General features: G+C 43.8%; 1 protein-coding gene across 1 annotated transcript; it reads left to right on the top strand.

Annotated features, from left to right (window-relative positions):
• Positions 1-3523: 3523 nt before the first annotated feature.
• Positions 3524-11544, top strand: ATP5PO (ATP synthase peripheral stalk subunit OSCP). Its single transcript, XM_007123841.4, has 7 exons — positions 3524-3628; positions 4827-4877; positions 5879-5989; positions 7550-7679; positions 8405-8517; positions 10977-11063; positions 11363-11544. The coding sequence occupies exons 1-7, from the start codon at positions 3593-3595 to the stop codon at positions 11474-11476; spliced, it is 642 nt and encodes a 213-aa protein (XP_007123903.2). The 5' UTR covers positions 3524-3592; the 3' UTR covers positions 11477-11544.
• The last annotated feature ends 751 nt before the right edge of the window (positions 11545-12295 follow it).

Here is a 12295-nt window from a genome sequence, read left to right as displayed (position 1 = left end):
CACGTGCCGCGGAGCGCCTGGGCCCGTGGGCCATGGCCGCTGAGCCTGCGCGTCCGGAGCCTGTGCTCCGCAACGGGAGAGGCCACAGCAGTGAGGGGCCCGCGTACCGCAAAAAAAAAAAAAAAAAAAAATCATATGGTCTCAGCACCTGGAGTCCTACTGTCAACAATTTTTCTTGTTCAAAGCCAGATCAGTTCCAGCCCAGGGGCCTCTGCTGATTGGCAGGACTGGCCTCAAACCCCCTTTAACGCCATAGACATGTGTAGAAAGCTGCCAAAGTCACTTTCCCATTCTTAAGGTTTAAATGGAAAGATAAGCTACATATGAAGTTCTAAATCGGGGCTGCCAGCCTGGGTCCCCAGGACAGCAAGTGGCTCTGGTCTGCTGTAAAGGATCCATGTACAGTTCTCAAAATAAACTTGGAGGGGGAAAGAACTAAAAGAAAGAGAAAACTGATGGAAATTCACTCCAAGATAAACAAATATATGAATAATGCAAACACTTCCCAGGTCCTTTCAGTGTAACAAAACGTGTAGGGAAAATCTTAACACCCTTTGCCCTGAAGATAACATCCTTAGTATGTATTCTGCAAAGCTCAAGAAAATGTTCCCTGGGCTGGTGGAGTCTAGTTGAAGCTAATCTTGGAAAGAAAACTTAGAAGTCCTTTGGTCCAACTTTGGAGCCTGGTCCCTCATGGAACTCGTCAACTTGAAGCATTACCCTGCAAGTTAGAAGCTGAGCATTATCAGAAACTAGAGTGGACGGATCTCTTCTTTACTGGGAACATAGTTAAGGGACAGGATCACGGTATCCCCCCCTTTTTTTCTTCTGATTATGGTAGCGACACGTGCTCATTATAGAAAAATACAGAATGTAGTCCGGAATTTTTTTCCTCGGTGTCATTAAATATTTTTCTATGTCACTAAATACTTTTTGAAAATCTCATGGTATCAGCTGCACAATGTTCCATTTTTAAAACCATTCTCTTATGCTCAGACATTTGTTTCCAATTTTTTCCATTTTAAAGTGAGTGCAGTGAACATTTTGCATATTAACCTTCATCCAGATTTCTGAGTTTTAGAAGGGTCTTTCTGGGTCAAGGGGAAAATCACTTCATTTTTTAAAACATGTGCAATTGAGGGTCTCATGACACCACGCTGCTGGTTTTCATGACAGCATACGGTGCCTTTACAGAGAAAATAAAATGGTGAGAAATATATTTGTTTTGAATTGAAAATCAGCTTTAAAAAGCTGAGATTTGATGTCTGGGTTTCACTACCACTGTAGCCCTGGACTGTGGCCTTGGGCAAGTCCCTTTGACTCTGTCAGACTCAGCTGTTAAAATAACTATTTTTTAAACAATTTAAGTTTGTACAGGAGGAAAGTACTATAAAAGTAAAGTGATAAGTCTTTTCCCTTCTTCTATGGGACAATATTCTTTTTTTCTTTCAAATTCTCTATTCTTGCATATAAGAAGGTTTGATACTCCCCCATCTGGGAAACTGCTGCCAGCTGGTCCCTTGTGAGAGTTTGTCTCTGAGGCCCTGGCTGGTCATTGCTGGGCTTCGCCTGAGACTCAAAATAAAAATTAAACCATACATGTGCAACCATTTGATAAACCCTAAAATTCAAACGACCACAAACTATTATTTTGGCAAAATGCAAAGGGCTGAAGTGAGATGGGGGTAAATACAAAGGAAATAGAGGGAATCTCCCTGTTGCTATGCAACCTTACAGCTTCCTTATAATTAATTATTAATGCGATAGTCTAGAGTTTTCCAACTATGTTTGGCCCCTGAACTTTTGATTTGAATTACATTTAATAACACCCACACATTAGGAAACATGGGGTTTGTGGTTTGGTTCCACATAGAATATAAGGTCTATGAAGGCAAGCACCTTGTCTTGTACCCTGCTGTACCTCCAGGGTATAGAAGAGCTGCCTGCACATAATAGGTGCTCAATAAAATGTGTTGCATAATGCATATACTTTCCATTAGACATGTTTGAAGACAGCCTCCCAAAAGAGTTTGCAGAAAAAAGTAAAACAAGGGTTTTTATGCACTGCTAGTGAAAGCATAAATTGGTTTAAAGTTTTGAAAAGAGCACGGCCTCATTCATCAAAGACTTTTAAAGTGCTCATACCCTCTCGCCAAGTTGTGCCAGCTCTGGAAATCTATTTGGAAGTTATCCTAAGGAAGAACAAAAAAAAATTTGTGTCTAAAGATGCTCAGGAGGTGAAGTATTGTTTAAAATGGAAAAAAAGAAAAAGGCAACCATCTGAATTATGTTCAAAATTATTGAATGATTAAGTTACAGAATATAAAAACAAAAACAAAATAGAGAACATTATTGAGTGCCAGTCTGTCAGACAATTGTTCTAAATCTATAGATAGATAGATATACAACTTGTTCATTTTTCCTAACAGCCCTAAGGTAGGTGCTATTCTAATACTCATAGATTAGAACACTGAAGCACAGAGAAGTTATATAATTGGGCCAAGGTCAATGAAAGGACTGGGATTCAAGCCTGGGCAGTCCAGGCTACTATCTGAAAAAATAGTGGGAGACAACACACTAAAGTATTGACAACAGCTGCCTCTGCGTGTTCGAAAAGAGGGCAATTACATCCCTTCTACTTTTCTGCATTTTAACAAGTTTTTGTAATGATGAGAAGCCTGCACTCGAAAAGGGTAAATTAAGGACTTAATCTATGTTCCTATAATAGATCTGAGCAGAAAGACATCTTAATTGGCCATAGGACCCCATTACTGCAACCAGGAAACTCCAACCAAGCTCCGACAGCCAACTCTCTTCTGTACACAAGAGAAAATTAGAGTAAATTCCATTTAGGGGGAAGTGGGTTGAAAATAGGTTGTTTTTATGAATGCAGAGAAACTAGCCAAAGCTAGTGATGGGTTCTCAGTTTCAATGTCACACTTGCTCAAACACCAGTTCTATTTTTAGGTATGGTTCTCAGATAATCACTCTGCCTTACCCAGAAGGAAGTGTTTAAACACCAGAACCTCACGCGTCCGCACAAACCAAGAGGTCAGTGCTGTACTCAGGTGAGATGGGGTGGAGGTGGGATAGAGGTATGCAGGAGCAGTCACGGCCCAGGTACTGGGCACGTAGTGTCCGCTGCCGGAGCTGTAAGACTCGGGGTTTATATATACATACAGCGCGAGGAACTGCGCTTGATCACTCTTTAGCGTGGTACGAAGAAAGGGTAAACACGCTAATGAGGCTAGTGATGAATGTGAAATGGAACAAAGGCCACCGTACTCATCTAAATGGAAATTTTAAGCTAGGGGCACTATATCTATTCTACAATAAGGGTCACTTAGTAACTCTAGAATTTCATTTCCAGGTGCTGTCCGAGCCCACTAGTCCCACCCCCCAGCCCTGTGGGTCCAGCCCCGACCACTCGCTTCTAAGGACTACAACTCCCAGTCTGAGGGGGATCCCTACGCATGCGGCCTGACGACCTACGCCTACACTTCCCAGCAGGCCGAGCGGCTACGCTGACGCACGCGTGCGTTCTTGGTCGCTTTTTGCCAACGCTGGTTTGACCTACAGCCGCCAGGAGAAGATGGCGGCGACTGCAGCGTCCCTGCTCTCCCTGCAGGTGAGAGAACGGAGGTCCTGAAAGCCACCGGGAGAAGCCCTCCTGGGGTGACTCGTACAAGACCCCTAAGTTCCACGGTTCCAGGCCACAGCTGGGGAGCGTGGCCGCCGTTCAAGGTCGCGGGGCCAGGCGAGTGGAGGGCGACGCCAGGCGGCCTGGGCAGCCCTGCTTTCCCCCCGGGATGCGTGCGGGCCGGTGGGCTTGGGGCTGCGCGTGTCCTACCTTGGCGTCTTCTGAGCACAGCCCCGAGAAGCAGCTGGTTTGAAGGGCACAGGTGAAGGGGGAATCTCTCTTTGTTGTGGTGGTCACACTTGGCCGGGGTCACCAGTAATGCTAAGGAATATTTGTAAAAGCACATTTCACGTTTTAATAAAAAAGTGAGACCGAAAAGTTAAAATGACTCGTCCTTGGCTGCTCAGCCAGTAAGGGTTAGAGCTGAGATTCGAATCCACAGAGTTGGAAAGAAAATTGGTGCTCTTTATATTACATGATGCTTTACATATCACGACAGCGTACAGCTTCCGTAAGTTTTCCATAAGTGTTATATAAAGTCTTTTAACTCTCACAACCGATATAGTACACTTAGAGCTGGAATTATCCGAAGGTGAGCTGTGTCTTTGCAGGTGCCTTTTAAACTCTGGATTCCAACTCTTGATAGACAAGATACCATCTCAACAATATCAAGATAGTATTTTGATAGACAAGGTACTAGGGCCTGTTCTCATTTCAGACGGCTGGAGTACCCAAAGAATTCGTCTATTTTCAGATAGCATTTGGATTCTAAGAAGGTCCATCTCTTGCAGATCATGCCTGGAATCCTCCCACTTTTTATTAAAATCATGCTCGAGGGTGGTAATATAAATGCCGAAAATCTTGTTAAATTTTTTTGGAAAACATATTTCACCAAACTTAGTGTTTTCTCTCTCATAGTGGTGTGCTTGCCTCAGCCTATTCCTAGTAAACCAGGAAGTTAGAAGTAGAAAAGCAATTTCCCAAGCAACCTGGAATGATTCTCAGTGGGGACATTTACTCCTAGGTAATAAAGAGCAGCTCACCCTCATGTAATCTATGTGATGATACAAGGAAACATGAGAAGCGAATCATCTAGAAGTCATGTTTACTGTTTATTATTGCACGTTTAAATGCAGAAATCCTTTAAGTAGTCTCATTTTATCTACTTTCTCTTTTTGTTTTAAAGGTGCGATGCTTCAGTACATCTGTGGTCAGGCCGTTTGCCAAGCTTGTGAGGGTATGTCTTTTGTAATTGTAAAGTAGATGAATGTGTGTGAATCAGACAGCAGTACACTTAGGGCATGGTTTTGTATAGTTACCCCTAAACCTTTCTGCGTGATTTGTGGTTCCCCAAATATGATGGGGGTAGAGGGGCTAGGGGACGGAATAATGTTGAATGCCTGCTGTGGGACAGGCCCATGCATAACCTTTAAGTAGGAGAATTTCTTAAAAGCTGATAACAGTGATGGGAGGTTGCTGGTCTTCCCATTTTACAAAAAAGGAAACAGACTTTGGGAAAACTTGCCCAAGGTTATGCAGCTTAGTCTTAAAGCTGGACTGAAACTAAATCTTGCTCATCCAAAGCCTAAGCTTTTCCACTACAGTCACACAGGACCACTAAGCATATGTAGTCATACATTGATGGTAGTGTGGTTTTAAAAGCCAGTGGTTCATTGTAAAAAAATAATTCAAGCCTCAGGCACTTAGTAAATTGCTAAAGGGCTCCATTAAACTGAGCATTTATGGAGCTCTGTAAGGGATATTTGCAGTATTACTCTGAAATGTATAAAAGTATGCTTGTGTATGTTTCATAAACACCTGTTTTCCTGGTTCTAATGTGTTCAAAACTGCCTTCTATCAGTGTTTAAAACCTCCCAAACTTGGAACTAAGTAGTTATTGAATTCAAAGGAATCCTAAGCTCATCTCATAATTAACATAGTCGAATTATAGATAGTTAGAGCGGAAGGGGATTTCAGACACCATGTTTCCCAAACCCCTCGTTTTAAGATGAGAAATTGGAAGCTCACAGATAGAGTGACCTGGCCAAGGAAACATCTCTAATTTTGAGAATTGTCGTTCAGGATAGCTCTTTGATGACATATTTAAACTGTTTTGTGTTATAAAAGATGTATTTTTTTAATTATAAATATTTCTTTCTGCTATTGATACTGTAGTATTGTCTTAACTGATTTTCCTTTTCTCTTCCTCCCCTCCTCCACCCTTTTTTTTTTTTAAAGCCACCTGTTCAGGTATATGGTATCGAAGGTCGCTATGCCACTGCTCTTTATTCTGCTGCATCTAAACAGAATAAACTGGAACAAGTAGAAAAGGAATTGTTGAGAGTAGCAGTAAGTGACCTTTCCTGTTCATTCCTTATTAAGTTCTCATTGTATATATTTTGCTTAGATATTTGACTCTGCATCCCTAATGAGGTATATCCTAAGAGAAAGAGTTGCAAGAAAAAGGAAAAACATATTGTCTGTAATGATGTTGATAGTAATAATACTGGGTATTATCGTTCTGAACCTATGGTATAATAGGTACAAACTAACGCAGGTCCATCTATCTCTGCAGATAACGCTTTTGGTCTCAGTTGGTACCGTCAACCGTTCTGACCCTCACAGAATCATGCTTACTGTTGGGGACACTCGGGGGACGAGTAGCAGGGGCAGGCAGGGTCACACACAGGCTCTCTGGGCGGTGACGGCGACTGCCCGCCGCTCGCCCCACACGCCCACTTCACACCGAGCACTGGCGTGTGCAAAGGGGCCAGTGGCCTGGCTCGTGGGCCGTAGAATGGGGTTTAATTAAAACTTGAAGTCGGTCGAGACGTGGAGACATACAGAGGAGGCCATTACCTTAAGACTCTCTATCAAAGAAAGTCAGCCATTTCTTGGCACTGAGAGGAAAATGTGCTGTTGCCCAGGTGTCACTAACTGTCCATGGGTGATGCAGCAAAAACAGATGAGAGCCATGAAAAACTGTATGGTTCCAACTCCGGAATGCTTGTAGTTTGTGTAAGCTAGCAGTTTTTGTGGAAAAATATTGTTTCTTTGGGGTCGCTCAAGTGGAAGTTTTAGCATTAGATGGCAGTGTAGGCAGGTAGCTAGGATCAGAGACAGAAATCGTCCCGGAGCCCAGGAGAGGGTGCCGACACAGGGGTTGAGGGGCTAATAGAGGTGCCTGACTGAAAGATGCCCAAATGGAAACAGCCGTTGGTTTGCTGGAGCTCTGGCCTGACACTCAGGGCAGCAGAGTGCTGGAAGCTGCACGTGACCACTGACCAGACATTGGTGACGTAACAACGGAGTCAAAGTTGTGTCTCTCGTGGTAGTTGCACTCCCGTTTTTTGGCCGTTTTTCCTCCCAGACTGACTGAGGCTGCTCCGGAAGCCCCAGAGCTCCCGCACAGCGCTGGGTTGGTTCTCCTGAGCTCTCTGAGAGGCAGGACAGAATCCGGGTCAGCCTGAGAGGGAGAGGCCCCTCCCAGGGAAAGGCCGGGAGGCCGCCTGCAGTCAGCACATCTCGTTAGGTCTACACTGGAGCGTGGGCAGTACTAGCATCCTCTTAGCATGGGGAAAACGAGAGCATTACCCATAGTAGATACGTTAAAATATGTGGTGAGTTGAATCTTTTGGCTGCTTAGTTTTTCTATAATCTCTCTTGAAAGGCAAAAATAAATTTAAGAAACTTCATTAAAGTGGTTTTAAGTGTTTTCAAGAAATACTGTATCCTGTGTAAAATCATCTTAAAAGCAAAGAAAATTTTGTGATTGTAAACTTCTCTTCATGTGCTTTGAGAGTGCCGGTTTTATTCATGAAATACGTGATTCATCAGAACATATGTGTATGGCAGCTAGGATCATTTATGCTCTGAAGAGGTAAAGAAATTATTTTTTGGTACTTTTAGCACATCTTGAAGGAACCCAGAATGGCTGCTTCTATTTTGAATCCCTGTGTAAAGCGTTCCATTAAAATGAAAAGCCTGAATGACATGACAGCAAAAGAGAAGTTTTCTCCCCTCACGTCCAACCTGATCAGTAAGTATGAGATCTTTGTTATTGAAGTCTCTGAAAATTCTGCTACTGAAACTGTGATCCGTGGACCAGGAACACCAGCGTCACCTGCCTTTTGGCAGCGAAGAGTCTTGGTCTTACCCCAACCTGCTAAATCAGGATCTACATCTTAATTGGCTCCCCAAGTGAATAGTTTGGGCATTACAGTGTGAGGCGCGCTGTCTGTAGGATATTAAGATGCAGGAATGTCGGATTGCCTGGTTTCAACCCATGGACGAGACCATGGTATGAGTGGGACTCATACCAAGAAAGTGGTTTGTAACCAGTGCCTGTGCCCCTGTCCTTGAAGACATTTGCATTCTTTGGTACATTTGAGTTGCTTTTCAAATCCCATGGTCACTCAGAATTCAAAGAAAGCGCGTAGTGAATATAGACGGTGTGTTAGCTTTGGGATTTGTGGCCAGCACTGGTATCTGTGGCATAAACCTGAAAATCAGATTGAAAGCTGTATCAAGAAATCTATTGCAAATCCATGTAAGACCCACACACCCTCACAAATTTAAATCCTTGTTTGTTCAGTCTTGTTTTTTTGAACCTTGAATATTCTTTTTAAATAACAAGTTGCATCTTCTCCATTCACATTCTTCAATGAAATTGAATTTTAAGGCCACAAATCTAAGTTTGCGTTCGAGGTGAATATAATGCTTCATGAATGACCTGATTTAAGTGAAATACCTTTACTTTCCCAGGTTTGCTTGCTGAAAATGGTCGCTTGAACAATACCACTGGGGTCATTTCTGCCTTTTCCACCATGATGAGTGTCCACCGGGGAGAAGTGCCTTGCACGGTTGCCACCGCATCTGTAGGTGATGGGCTGTTGCTGCTGCATTTGCCTTGACACCCCCTGTGTCACATTTTGCAGAACAGAAAGAAAAAGGCTGAAATCAAGAAATCGGGACAGGCGCCTTGGCACTTGGCGGTTTGCTTCATTTATAGCAGCTTCTGTGAACCTCTGCTTTGTAAGGGCCAGCGTGTCTTCTTGGTGCTTCCCTAACCAGTGATGACTCATAAAGAGTGTAGATTGGGTTAAAAATGTGTCAGGAAATACTGGTTTATGTTCCATTACAGGTTTAAGTTATTTTGTAAACATCACACGAAGTAGTTTACTGAAATGAGTGTCTGACCTTCTGCGGTGGTGAGCGGGAAGGGGTAAGGCGGAAGGGCCCTTTGGTCTTCCTGACTCGCTGAAGTGGACTGAATTTTGAAACCTACGCTCTTCCGGGCACTTTATTTTAATATCAAAGGTCTGTGTGATGCAGAAGTGTTATTATCTTTATTTTACTGATGAGGAAACTGAAGCCCAGGGGAGTAAGATGCTTGCTCGAGGTCACAGAGTGTGGAACTAGGATTTGAACACGGGCGTCTCTCTCAGAAGTCCGTGTCCCTTGATCCGCACTGCCTCCCCAGAATTAATTTTGTTGTTGTTGTCTTGAGGATGTATTCTCTTCCCACCGTAGTTCAGTCAAGGTAGGGAAGCAGTCTGTGGGGCTTAATTATAAATAAAGCATCGTAGATTTACTTGGGGTATGCAGCACCTGACCTCACCTAGATTACTATTTCTAGTGTTTAAAAGATATTCTGACTCTCCAAAAGAGCATAATCTCAAGGAGACATTTCAGCACCTAGTACCTGTTCGTACATTTGTAGTTCAGTAGTTGGTGTCCCCAAAGCACACACCTGGCTGAGAATCAACACAGCTCAGATGTTCTGCGCAGCCCACCGTGACCGCACTGGTTCTCCTTGACCATAGCGCTCAGAGCAGGCTTCCCTGGCCAGAGGGTCACGCCAGCCCCATGGCCAAGCACTGGTGCAGGTCATTCTTCAGTGATTGCAACGACATGATTTGTAAGTTTCTTAGAACCAGCTGATGCTAATGTTTTTGATGTGGAGTCTCCCGGGTAAATCATTTCCACCCTTAAAAAATATATATATACACCTTGATTGATGACTAGGGGCACAGACTTTAGAAATAGACTGATTGCAAATATTGGCACTAGTCCTCACTTGCTGGTGGGAACTTAGGTGAGTTCCTTTTTTTTAAATTAATTTTTATTGGAGTATAGTTGATTTACAATGTTGTGTTAGTTTCAGGTATACAGCAAAGTGAATCGGTTGTACATATATCCACTCTTTCTTAGATTCTGTTCCCATATAGGGTGTGCCAGAGTATTGAGTAGAGTTCCCTGTGCTATACACTAGTTTCTTATTAGTTATCTATTTTTTATATGTATATATATGTGTATGTGTTTATCCCAGTCTCCCAATTTATCTCTCCTGCCCAGGTGAGTTCTTCTTACCCACCGTGAGCCTCAGTTCTCCCACACGTAAAATGGGAACAATAACTCCTGACCTCCCGGAGTTGTCCAGGTTAAAGGAGGTGGTGGTATAAAATGCCTGGCACACACGGGTGCTTAGCACGCAGCATGTGTCTGAGTGGAAGGTGGGCGTATACCTCCGAGTTCTCTAACTTCAGAGTCTCAGCGAATGATTGATGGAGCACTGTTAGACTTCCCCACCACCACCCCCCGAAAGATACTGTTGGATCTGTGCAGGGCTTAAAGGCTTCTTTGCTAGCTTTTGGACTCTTGGGTGTGTGGGTTGGGAGGTAGGATTTGTGACAGGTGAAACGCCGCTCCTTCAGCAACATTTGGCGTTCTCACCCAGTCGGGGGTAAAAGTTGGGGCAAAAAGGAGAGAACACTGTGTGGATGGTCAGGGCACTTGCTCTGTAGGAACAGGATTACAGAGCTGTACTGACTTCAGGAGCCAGCCGCCTGCCCGGGCTCTCTGTGAGCTGCAGAGAGTGGAGCGGCATGCCAGGGCTCCTGGTACCCGCAGATCCCAGGTCAAACTGCAGCTTTTCATCCAAGGGAATAATAGACTCCGGCTGCACCCGGGGGAGCTGCGCGGAGGAGCGGCCTGCATCCTCAGGCATTATAAACTTCAGGTTTTTCCCCTAATCGTTACTTCTAAGTTGTACTGCCAGTACCATGGAGCAGAGATGGGCAGTAAGTGAACCTAACCTCCCAGTGTGAGCTGCCCAGGTGTTCTTGTGAGGCAGGGCCTTTGCACACCCCGACACCAGCATTGATGAGTGACCATTGCAGCACAACTCCAGGATGGGTCCTCAGATATTTAACAGGAATTCACAAGGCCTGTCTTGGTGATATGTTGCCAGAGGGATGTTCTTTCTCTCCTTCAACTACAGTTACTTTCTGTTTTGCTTTATCTAAATTTAAAGGATGGTTTTGTCCTTTTTTAGCCTTTAGATGAAGCCACTCTTACCGAATTAAAAACAGTCCTCAAGAGCTTCCTAAGTAAAGGCCAAGTATTGAAGTTGGAAGTTAAGGTAGGTTTTTAATTATGTACGGTACGTTTCCTCAGGTTGTTTGACACCTAAAATGGCTACAGAAAGTGGAAAATTAGATTTGATTATGTAAAAACTTGCCTATAGTAGAACCTTCCTATTTATTTTCAATATAAATGATTATTGAGTCCATTCACAATTTGACTTCTGTCATTTTCTAGATATAATTGTTGCCGCTTAGTTATGTAGCACGTAGACTTTTCAGAGCACTTTTTCATCTTTCTTTTTGATTAATGAAATGTCAGTGTGTTTTCACATTTCCAACCTATGTTCTTTCCTAGACTGATCCATCAATCATGGGTGGAATGATTGTCCGTATTGGAGAGAAATATGTTGATATGTCTGCAAAAACCAAGATTCAGAAGCTGAGCAAAGCGATGCGGGAGATTTTCTGAAAGTGTTGATCTCCTGAAAGTGAAAGTTCTTAAACTTGGAGCAACAATAAAATGCTTCTTGAACAGAATATACTATGTTTACTGTCTTTTAAAGTGGAAATATAGGGAGCCTTATTTTTATATCTTTCAGGATCCCCCTAGTTTAAAGGTTAAAAGGCCCTTTGGAATTTAGTTTGTGTCGATTATTCTTAGGAATTTATGGAAGCTTGTATCCCTTAGGAAAAAGTTAACCTTTATACCAGGGACTGTTAGCTACTTCGTGTATCTTACCTCATGTCCTTTGTCTCCGAGCCCTGAGCTTGCACGTGGAGTTTAGGTAAAGCAAACCGGTTGTCATCTCCCAGTTTCAAGTGCCGGGGCCCATCTCTAGTCAGACACTGGAAGCGGTCCCTGAGCCCACGCTGCTCAGACACTGGCAGCTGCTGCTCTGCGGCTTCACGCCTCTTACAGCTTCTGCAGCACGTGGGCCAGCCCCTACTGCTGTGCCCCTGGCGTCCCACGTCCGCCAGGTGACTGGGCCGCACAGAGTCCTTCAAGTGGGGCCAGGTTGTGCTCACCTCCTGAACTAACAAGTACTTCCAGCGTGTGCATTCTGACGAGCCCCAAGTGATTTGTCCTACGGTCCCACCCTTCACATTATCCTACTTTTAAAGGCAGTAATGTTTTCTGTAAAAGCTTCCAGGGTGATTCTTTCCAAAAAGATGCCTCTAGTCTAGAATCTAGAAACTCTAAAAGCAGTTACTCTGCTAACAAGCATTCATTCCCTCAGCCCCACTGAGCACAGAGGTCCCCATCAGAGCCGTGCACTTAGCAAGAGAA

Source organism: Physeter macrocephalus, chromosome 8, assembly GCF_002837175.3.
Source record: "Physeter macrocephalus isolate SW-GA chromosome 8, ASM283717v5, whole genome shotgun sequence".
NCBI lineage: Eukaryota > Metazoa > Chordata > Mammalia > Artiodactyla > Physeteridae > Physeter > Physeter macrocephalus.
This window is presented reverse-complemented; position numbering and strand designations above follow the sequence as displayed.